Source organism: Rattus norvegicus, chromosome 19 (genome assembly GCF_036323735.1).
Source record: "Rattus norvegicus strain BN/NHsdMcwi chromosome 19, GRCr8, whole genome shotgun sequence".
NCBI lineage: Eukaryota > Metazoa > Chordata > Mammalia > Rodentia > Muridae > Rattus > Rattus norvegicus.
Genome location: NC_086037.1, coordinates 29,872,780 through 29,883,839, shown reverse-complemented (window position 1 = coordinate 29,883,839; position 11,060 = coordinate 29,872,780). Strand labels below are relative to the sequence as shown.

Below are 11,060 nucleotides of genomic sequence, written 5' to 3'. Positions count from 1 at the left end.
AGATATCAATTTTCTTTGACTAGAGAGGCAGGTCGTCAGATTGTAAAACATTGTTCTGCTTGTCCTACAACACTTCCAGCTTCTCTGCCTGGAGTTAACCCTCAAGGACTCAAGCCTGGAATCCTACAGCAGATGGATGTAATTCATGTTTCATGTTTTGGAAATTTTTCCTTTGTTCAAGTTACTGTTGATACCTTTCTGGAGTTATTTTGGCCACAGCCAGGATGGGAGAAGCATTCAAGGATGTACAGCAGCATTTGTTTACTTCTTTTGCATTTCTTGCCGTCCTGCTGCATCTGAAAACTGATAATGGTCCTGCTTATCAATCTAAAGCCTTTGCAAACTTTTGTATTAAATTTGTTATTAGACACACTACAGGCATTCCATATGATCCTCAAGGGCGGGCAATTATTGAGAGATCTAACCAAATATTAAAGACACAAATGGCTAAGGTACAGGGAGGAGAATTAAAATATGTCTCCCCCACTCACTTATTATCATGCTCTTTTTGTAAGTAATTATTTGAATAACCAGATGTACATCTCTGCTGAGAGACACAGCCAGAATACAGCAAATACACAGGCGAATGCCAGCAGCAAACCACTGACCTGAGAATGGGACCCCGTTTGAAGGAATCAGTGAAAGGACCGAAAGAGCTGGAGGGGCTTGGGACCCCATATGAACAACAGTGTCAACCAACCAGAGCTTCCAGGGACTAAGCCACTACCCAAAGACTATACATGGACTGACCTGGGCTCCAACCGCATAGGTAGCAATGAATAGCCTAGTAAGAGCACCAGTGGAAGGGAAGCCCTTGGTCCTGCCAAGGTTGGAGCGCCAGTGAACTGGATTCCTCGGGGGAGGGCGGTAATGGGGGGAGGATGGGGAGGGGAACAGCCATATAGAAGGGGAGGGGCAGGGGTTAGGGGAATGTTGGCCTGGAAATGAGAATGGGAATAACCTTTGAAATGTAAATGAGAAATACCCAATTTAATTTAGATGGAAGAAAAAGAAGAAAAGGGAAAAAAAGATTCTCAAGGTAGATCTGCAACAGCGCCATTGCGATCCTAGGGAACATCACCGTCCGTTAGATTTGCAGAAAGCTGTTTCATCTACGTGGAAGGGACCAGATGTTCTTCTCTCCTCCGCAAGGGGGCATGCATGTGTCTTTCCACAGGATGCCGAGTCACCAGTCTGGATTCCGGACCGCCTCATCAGATCATACAATCCCAGGGCAGAAAAGCAGAAAGTCTCCCCTCAACAACCGACAGCGAAAGATGAGAGCGGAGCGTGCCTCATTCCTGATGACGCCAGACAGCTCTGAGCAGCGCCTCACTTCTGCTTTCACCAGGCTTCAGCTGCATGGTCGCTCATCTACCACGCTGTTGCCAACTTGGGATCAGCTTCAAGAATTGGTCTCTGCTGCAAGAGATAGCGTGCTTCCTCTCCGACTCCCAGTTACTCCCTCCAATCTTCTCCTGCTATGCTTTCACTTCTCTTCACCCAGGTAATTATTTATCTCTATGCTGCTGCCCAAGACTCCTACTGGGCTTATTTACCTGATCCTCCCTTGTTTCATGTGGCCCCTTGGGAATTTGGCCTTGTCAAGGTGAGGAGAAAGTAGTTCTTATTTCAAAGAACGAACTTTGACTTGCTACAACTATTCTGGAATCGCTGACTCCCTTCCCACATGCTTTACTGTTAAAAATGACATTAAAGGGTGTTTCTCTTTAGAGGAGAGAGAGTTAATTTCAGAGTCTCCAACTCCTCGAAAATATGCTTGTAGTGACGATTCCACCAGTCAGCGAGACATTCAGTTTCTAAAATTATTTTTACCTTTTAAAGGAGGCTTTCATTATTCTCCTCCATCTTCTTCAGGTCCTTTGCCTTCCCTTTTGTTTGCTTGTCAGAATGGCGAGGAGCTGATCTCTGATTGGGAGAATATTGCTATTAATGGCTACCCTCAATGGTGGTCTTGCGGTTTTCTCTCCAAAGCTGCGTACTTTACTCCCTTTAGCCCTACAGCTCAAACTTTTAAACGTTTAGATTGGTCTGTTAGTAGTCCAGAACATGATTATCTATGCAATTGAAACAGTATAGGTTTACCAAAGGAGATGCTTCCTTACCGACCTCCCCTGCTAATGCCTGGTTTGCCCCTGGATGGGCTTCCCCTACCTTTCCCCCAATTTTTAATTCCCACTTGCTTCCTGTTCAGCCTGATCTATAGCGTCTTTTGGCTGCTCCTCATAAAGTAACCCTTATTAGACCTCGTTCTGAGGTTAAGAGAGTTTCTGCTTCCGTTTTAGCCTGTGTGGCTGCTCCTTTCTCCTTTCTTTCCTCTGAAGAGCATGGCGATTTTTCCCTTGTCAGGATGGTCATGGTGTTTATCATGTTACTTGCATAAATTGTCAATTATCTAATTGTCTTACTGTTACAAGGAAAAATGTTTTTGTCATAGTACGACAACCTCCTTATGTACTTTTGCCTGTCTATGTTAATGGGACATGGTTTTTCGATCCTGGCATAGAGGCCATTCATCATGCCTCCTCTGTACTTCGTAGAGGTAGGCGTTTTGTGGTTGCCTTAATTCTGGGTCTTACTGCTCTGATTGGTGTAATGACTCCTTTTGCCTTATCTACTACTTCTTTGGTTAGAGAGGTCCACACTGCTCATCTAAGTTATCTAAGAATGTTAGTATTGCTTTATTGATTCAAGGAAAGATACATGGAGGGTTTGAAGACAGGGCGAATGCTCTAGAAGAGGCAGTTCTTTATATGGGACAAGAAATTCAAAATATTAAGGTTAGATTATTAGTACAGTCATTCTTTGTTTAGAAGGAGTGTGTTACTCCCCTGCCTTATAATGAGCCAGTCCCGCATGCCCACAGCTTATACACTGTCTGCTGGAGTGCGGCTTTGCTCTGCCCTGCCCTGCCGTGGTTTGCATTGCCCTGTGGGCTCTCACTTCTTTGGCCAAAGACTTTTGAGATCTGGGCTCACCAAGCCCTGCACTAGGCAACACCTAGAAGCCAGAGCCAAATGAACAGATGCCAGGCTTGGCCCTGGGGACTGGTGTCTCCCCCTCCCCTGAAGTGTTTTCCCCAGTTCACCACTCCAGGTTTACTTTGCAGGGACCCCAGTAGGTGGCAGGCTTGGCTGATCCTCACCTGTGAGCCTGGGATAGTGGTGGGATGTAGGGTTGCTGGAAGACTTTCAGGGAGATGCAGGCCTTTCATAAACTCCTCAACCATCCTGTGCCCTCCCTAGTTCGCTCGCCCCATGGAAGTTGGGAAGCCACTTTTCCCTGTCCTGTGTGACTTTCCCTGCATAGTGAGCTCTCCTGCAGGAGATACTTTCACATCCTTCTTTAAAAGCACCTGTTCCTCAGATCTAGATCAGCTGTGAAAACAGGCTTCTTCAAGTCAGGGTGAGAGCTACCCCTCCCAGCTCAGAGCTGCAACACCATAGGAGCCTCCAGCCCCAGTGCTGGATGGGTCCCATGGAGGAGTCAGAGCAAAGTGCCCCTTCTGCGAAGTGACTCAGAACAGAAGGCTCAGAAGTGACAGTCAACCCCCAAGTGCTTCTTCCAGGAGAAAGCAACCAGCTCTCCCTTTTAAACAGTTGTTGCCTCACATATGACCCAGCTGTATGACTGGAGAAGATTTCCTGGAGTTTAGTTGCCCAGAGTGTAAGCATTTCATGATTCTAAGACAGCCTCAAATTAAAACCGAAGACTCTTATTTTAAAACTTTTAAAAAATGAATCAAGTATAAAATACCAATATGAAATAATCATAATCAGAATTGAGCTAATTCCTGTGAAGTCATTTAGTTTTTCATTTTCTGCTTCTATTTTCAAGGCATCTAGAGTAGCACTATCTGAGATCCTAAGGCCTTCTATTATGGTGCTACCCATTCATTCCTGTCTCCTTGAGGACTTCTCAGGTGACTTAAGAAAACCTGATTTCTTTTCAGATTGTCCCCAGCTGGTGTGATCTCTCTGTCGATGGCCCTTGCCAAAAGCTGCAAAGGCAATGCATTGTTTTACAACACAAAATTCCAGACATTAATTTACCAATAAGGTCTCAGGATTCAGATGCTGTATTTAAGTGAAGCTCCCAACTGTCCTTCCTAATTCACTGTTCCCCCAGAAGAAGAGCACTGTAGCTCTCTCTGCACACTTTCTTAAAAATCCTACAACTGAAAGACTTTCCATTGCCCTACTTATCTTCATTTCCTATCAAGTTGTGCCTTGATCTGCTCTAGACCTAAGTGCCCTTTAGCTTTGCAGTAAAGGTGTGAGGTAGGTGAGCTGAACAGTAATAAAGTCCATGTTCACAGTAAACAAAGAGCTCTTGCATTAAATGTCTGTGCCCTGGCGATGCTATACCACACAATAGTTTTTCATTAAATAATACATTCAGGGAGATCACAGTGTGATCGAATATTTTGTAACATAACTTAATAATGTTCTCTCTATTACATAAGTCAAGTACTATCCTGTGTATTCTGGCCTTTTTCTGTCATGTCTGTGTGCATCACCATGGGAATCCCAAGGAACATCAATCCTTTTGAAACTGTTGTATAGGGCCAACCGGGGACCAAAACCACCCAGGAGACTACTGATACTTGACACACATAAAGTCACCTCCCTATTTTCATATAGTTTATGGCAAGAGGTCACCACTGCTGACCATGTCTCATTATCGAACGTGCTTCTAAATGGAAGAGTTGGGGTAAAGGAGGTCACCCCACAAAAGACAAAACACCCATCTCAGATAAACATGTATGGTTTATTGAATCCAAACATACATGAATTTCAGGACACAATTAAAAGTCCTAACCTAAGGATAAGAGATATAGAAGAGAATTGACATTTCCAGTTCATAGGTCCAGTAAACATCTTCAACAAATCATAGCAGAAAACTTCCATAAGGTAAAGAAATAAAAGCCCATAAAGGTACAACAAGCCTAGAGAACGCAAAATTAATTTAACCAGAAAAATTTCCTCCATTCACATAATAATTAAAACACTAAATGCACAGATAAAAGAAAGAATATTAAATGGGTAAAGTATAAATATCCAGCAACAAATGAATTCAGACCTATCTGAATTACACCAGACTTCTCGACAGAGACTCCAAAAGCCAGAAAAAATTGGGCAGATGTAATGCAGACCAAGGCTACTATAACCAGCATAATTCGCAATCACCATAAATGGAGAAACCAAGATATTTCACAACAAAACCAAATTTAAACAATATTTTTCTTTAAGAGAGCACAACAGAGGATAATAGGAGGAAAACTTCAAGACAGTGAGCTAAACTGTACCCAAGAAAAACCAAGAAACTAATCATCTCTCAATAATTTCAAAAAAGAGAAGCACACAAACATAATTTCACCAATAACTAGAAAAAGAAGAGAAAGCAGCAATCATTGGTCTTTAATATCTAAACAGACCTTCTGTCACCAATCCCCCAGCTCCTAGGGACCAAACTGCCAGCCAAAGGATATACAAGGATGGGTCTATGGTTCTAGGTCACTGTGTAGAAGAGGACTGACTTAACTGGTATCCATGTGGTGGGAGGCCATTGACTACCCTGAGGCCTGTTGCCCCACCAAAAGGAGGTCCTAGAGGTGTGAGGTGGGAATGGATATGTGTGGGTGGGGGATACTGTCATATAGGCAAAGCTGAGCAGAAATGGGATGTAAGATTTGATGAGGGGAGTCTGGAAACTGGGACAACATTGGAAATATAAATAAATAAAATAACCAATTAATAAAATATAGCCACAAATAAAATAAAAAGCAAAAAGGTAAAAGAATAATTACATCAAAATAAAACAAAAGAAATCCCTGTAGTGGATTGGCCTAATTCTTCTTGTGTTTAATGCTAATTTGTGGAACTCAAGACTGGCAAATCCCCAAAAGCTGACCCTGCTCCCAGTTAACTGTGATTTTAAAGAAGCCAACAGCCAACAGCTGCACAGCAGAGAGATGGGGGAGGGGAGCTTTGAGGGCTTTGCTAGAGAGGATCATGAGGAGGGAAGAAGGAAGAAGAAGCTGCCAGAGAATAAAGGAAGAACGTGTGTGATGGAGAGGAGAGAGGAAGAGGACAGCAGCCATGGTTAAGGGAGAGGAGCGCCTGGTCCTGAGGGCTGTCCAAGGGGAACAAAGAGCAGCCAAGATGCTACACAGTCAGTAAGAGTTGAGCGTTATTGTTTGGAAAGTAAATCTGATACCATGGAGGGCAGGCAGCTGCCCAGCTACTGTGCTGACTAATGCACACTAAAAATAAATTTAACACAATATGTATAACCGGTAAGACAGCTCTGTAGAGGATCCTAAAAGGAATACTTTAGTTTGAAGGGAAGGATAAAATACTATAGAAAACAGGAAATAATTTAATAAAACTACAACAGTCAATCAAAAGAAGCCAATAAAAACCACAAAAATTAACAAAATGACAAAATTTAATACATAGGTTTAAATAATATTTGCATGTCACTAAACTCAATTCCCCAGTAAACAGACATACATTTAGCCAGAAACAGGATCACCATCATGAGAGATGTAGAGGATATACTAGGGAAACAGACCTAAGACACAGGTCCCTATAGCAATTCTGTGCAGTTTCTCTATCAATAAAAATCAGCAAGTTCTAGAGTTAAATGTCTGTGTTAGTGCTGACCTACACCGCCAGACATATATTTTCTTTTAAGTAAATAACAAATCTTGGGGCTTACAATGTAATCAAATATCCTGAAACGTGAGTTTGCAGTGTTCCCTACACTTTTTAAATCAAGTACTTTGACTACCATTTTGGTTGTGTCCAATCCTGACTGAGTGCATCATCAAGGGAATCCCAAGGGAAATCAGAAATGGGTTCTTGAAGCTGTTGCACAGGGCCAGTATAGACCTAAGTACGTACCACAGAGGAAACCTTGATTCTTATCACAAGGGATCATTCACCATCCCTCTTGTCACATAACTTATGGCAAGATGTCACCTCTCCTGACCTTAGCTTCTTCTCCTAAATGCTGCTGAAGGGAAGATTTGGTGTCAAGAGGTCTGGACTCAAACCACAGGAACACTGAATTCATTTAAATAGGTGTAGTTCATTGAATGCACACACCAATACAGTTCAACCAGAGCAATAGCTCACAACTGTGTACTGGACATTGCTAGGCCCAGCTCATTGCAAGATCCACATGGGCTCACGCACAACGGCTGTAAATGTTGATGTCTATGGGCCCTGACTCAGGACATTTTACACATAATTGTTCCTATTTTCCTTGAATCTGATGGGTCCTATGGGAAGCTTATAGTTGGGGAACTTGTTAAGATTAACAAACCTCATAATATACAGAACATAACAGGGTATGTGACCAGCACCACACAGTTCAGTGTCAGATTTTTTTGTTTTGTGTTAGCTTGTTTTCAGCATCCATGATGTGGAGGCGTATTACAGCACAATAGGAAAGAGCTGGCTGCTGTGTAACAAATTTGCCGCTGTTAAGGTAGGTGTGGGGGCAAGACCTCAGCAGGGAAGGAGATGATGTGTTTGATAACTGAAAGGAGCTGCCTCAGCTGTGTTTCTCTGCCTGCTCAGTGCCCATTCAACATCACTTGGTCCCTGAAGAGGAACTCAAGGTCTGCCCCCCTGCTGCCTGTGAGCCAGGAGTAGGCACAGAAAGGCATGGCCACAGCGCTGGTTTCCAATTCCTCAGTAATGCTGGATTTCCACTAACGTACGTGGATACACAAATACAGTGTGGTAAGTTACAATACATACTAATCATTTCTTACATAGGGCAGCAGTTGATTGACTACAACTAATTCTATTTAAAAGAGAAAGAAACCTGGCTCTTGTGGAAATATACAAAGAAATATCTACGATGCTGGGGAATGAATTCTGCCATGGACTGAACTCAGAATGGGGGGGGGGGTTGGAAGAAAGATGCATGGTTAAATAGCCCACCAGGTTCACATTGTGTCAGCTTGATTTAATCTAAGGACAAAAAGTGGAGTATCTCTGATGGCTTTCTTTTTAACCCTTGAAAGGTTCCCTGGGGACTGGCCTCAGTACTTCATACTTCTTGCTGGGGCAACAATGCTCAAGGAAGCTTGAGATTGTCATAGGCACAGTATTATGCTAGATATACAGAGTAGATAATACTAAGATGTTCAGATGGTGGTATCCATTTGTATGCACTCTTAATGTGGACCTAAGGAAAGAGAGATCAAGGTCCTTACAATAGAAAGATCAGTTCCATTGTGTTCTACCATTCCAAACTGAACGACTGGTAGGGAGAGAATGGTAGATAATTGAGAATTCATAGATGATGCTTTGAATGAAGAGTGGGTTTCTGCGCTGGTTTTAGACAGGGTCTCAAGTATCGCATGTTGCCCTCTCCCTGGTTGGCCAGGTTCTCTTTGAGCTCAGATAAACTTCCTTCCACTTTCCAATACATAGGCTTACAAGAGTAGCCTCCAAGGACTGTGAGGACAGCATTAGCCTGTGACAGTTGAGGTGTGCAACCCACAACTATAGTTTTAGCCACGATTTTCCATGTCTACCAGCTATTTCAGATTGTTGCTGTTATATGCCTGACAATCAAGGACGCAGAAAAATAACCTGATAGAGAACAAGGGCATGGTGATCACATCCTTGCCTCTTCTGTATGTTCGGGATGAGGTTTGTTAAAATTCCAATATTGCAAAAAGCTTTATATAGGGCCCATCACATTAAGGGTCTCTGTTCACTGTTCTATCTAAAATGGCCCAATCAGAACTGACCACCAGATAACACTTCCTGCAATCTTCATATGAGAGAGAAGCTTGAGCTTTTTGTTTTGATTTTTTCTTTTCTCTTTCTTTCTTATTTTTTGCTATATAAGTTGAGAGAAAGAGAGTTGGGGCCATGAATTTGCTCCCAAAATTTGAACTACGGATGTGATCAATCAGTGTTTAGTGTGTGCATTCTATAAAGTATGCATTCTTTACTATGATAGATGCTTCTGTGTTTGGTGGGGTGGCCATTTCCCAGTGTACAGGTACTGGGACCTTGCTCTATCCACTTAATGATGTTTATAGCCTCATTTTAGTTGTTTATGTGCACCCCCTATGTCTCTTGACTATTTTATTTTTCTGATAGAAGCTCATGGTACATCTTACTCAGGCCTGTGAGCAGTGCTCCTTTGGTGACCTTGGTGCAGAGAGGAGAACCCCACAAGCAGCATGAGGTTCCGTTCACTGGTGGCTCCAATCTTGCACTTTCCTCTGCCAACTGGTCTCCACACTTTTCCTAGCACCATAAAGACTTCAACTTTTTCTCCTAGGAATTTATTGGCAATTGTCAATTGCTAAGCACATGACTTCATGAGTGTTCCCCTAATACACACCCATGTTATAACCTACCATGGCGACTATTTCTTGATGTGATATAAACCACCTGTACATAATGAGACAAGAGAACTTTTGACTGCATATTCAAACTGGTGTGAAATCTCAGGAAGTTTAATGGCTAACATTGGTGGATGAGGACAATTTGAGTTATGATGAGACATTTTGGGGCAAGATATGGAAGGAAACATTCATTTAGATGCATAGGAATTACTAAGGTTGTTTTATAATCAAGCCTTGAGGAAAATTTGGCATTAGAAGGAGGAGATTCCCAGTGGCTCTGCCCTGGGAAAGCCTCCTGGAAAGGGCCCCTCAGCTTATGCTCAGTACAGGGAGATTATTATCAGGAAACAAAATCTGCTCCCCATGACATCAGCTGTCTTTTCTTGGACATTCTATTATCTCCTAGAGAGTTCTTGGCATCCTCTGTGATGTCACCAGTGTTGTAGTGACGGCCAGTGCCCTAGTTTCTCTCATACTGAGTCTGGCGGTTACAACCTAAGACATGTTTTCCCATCTTAGGAAGCGTTTTGGGAGGGGGATCGTCGATTCTGGAGAGACTAGAGTGAAGGAGTCTGGCCTTTCGTCTCAAAGTAATGGTGGACAAAGACAAGACTTCTGGGGAATGTCAAGTAAGCCATGGGCAGTATATTTTGAGCTTCCTGTCAGGGGGGTGGAGGCTCAACCTTACCTTTCTAGCAATGGGCCACAACAACTGGAGCATCTGAAAAGGAATTGAATTTCCATGAATATTACAATTCTTAAAGTCAAGGATTTCAGACCTTTAGTTTCCCCATCCCCACTGGGAGGATATGGTAATGCCAATGCTATTATACTGTGAACTTCTGGCCTTTACTTTTCAGTTCATTTGTTATGTTACATTGATATAATAACACCATCAGGAGTCATGGAGGGTCCACCTTTTCTGAGTTTAGACAGGGCAGCAATGTATTTCACTATCATTGCTTCTTTAAATACAGTGGGTATCTGACAGTAGTAACAGGGAGAGATTGTGCTCCAGGCAATAACCTTATGTTCTTACACCTCCTCTGATTTCTTCTAACTGGCAGGGTCATCGTTAGCTTTATATATTTGAGGTTGTGTGTTACATTTTTCTAAAATACCAAAACTATTTGGAACGGGTAGACCAAGATTCAGCCTGTAACCTACTCTCATTCCTGGAGCGTTTGGTGTATCAAATAGGGGCCCTGATATGTCTGTTGACCATGTCCTCCCTGGAAATGCTTTTTAAATCCGAAGTTGTTCACGTAGAGTATCAGGGTAGGACATCTGAGAGTCTCCAATCATTCAAGTTTTGTGGATGGTGATGTTATCATCTGAGTTCTGAAACCACAGGGGTGAGGGTCCTGAAACCAAGTTGTACCCTGTTCAGCTGATAATAATCCTGGAGAAGCCATCTCCGTGGTACATGTAAGCACGTGATGTCCGGCATAGGGCATACCTGGCTGCTTACATCTCTTGGTCTCTATAGAGTAGTGGGAGAACTGAGATCCACTGAGGAGGCCTCTTAAGCATAGACCAATCGCCTAGCAGTGACACCTGGTTCCAGGCTTGTTCTCCTGTTTATGCCTAACTGTGGTCTATGTACACTCTATGCATTCTCCCCATGCAGGTTCACTTGTGTTCTTCTACCTAC

At 42.9% G+C, this 11,060-nt stretch overlaps 1 protein-coding gene across 8 annotated transcripts in view; it reads left to right on the top strand.

Moving 5' to 3' along the window:
• The first annotated feature begins 967 nt into the window (after nt 1-967).
• LOC134483609 (disks large homolog 5-like) overlaps nt 968-11,060 on the top strand; it is a 29,178-nt gene continuing 19,085 nt past the window's right edge. The window contains exons 1-4 of one of the 8 annotated variants that reach the window (XM_063278847.1): nt 968-1,507; nt 7,432-7,518; nt 7,611-7,775; nt 9,926-10,035. In XM_063278847.1, coding sequence (XP_063134917.1) covers nt 10,029-10,035 — 7 coding nt within the window. In that variant the 5' untranslated portion in view covers nt 968-1,507; nt 7,432-7,518; nt 7,611-7,775; nt 9,926-10,028. Of the gene's footprint in view, nt 1,508-4,560; nt 10,036-11,060 lie in introns of those variants that run through there. The other 7 variants (XM_063278842.1, XM_063278841.1, XM_063278840.1 and 4 more) reach the window with 7 other exon arrangements.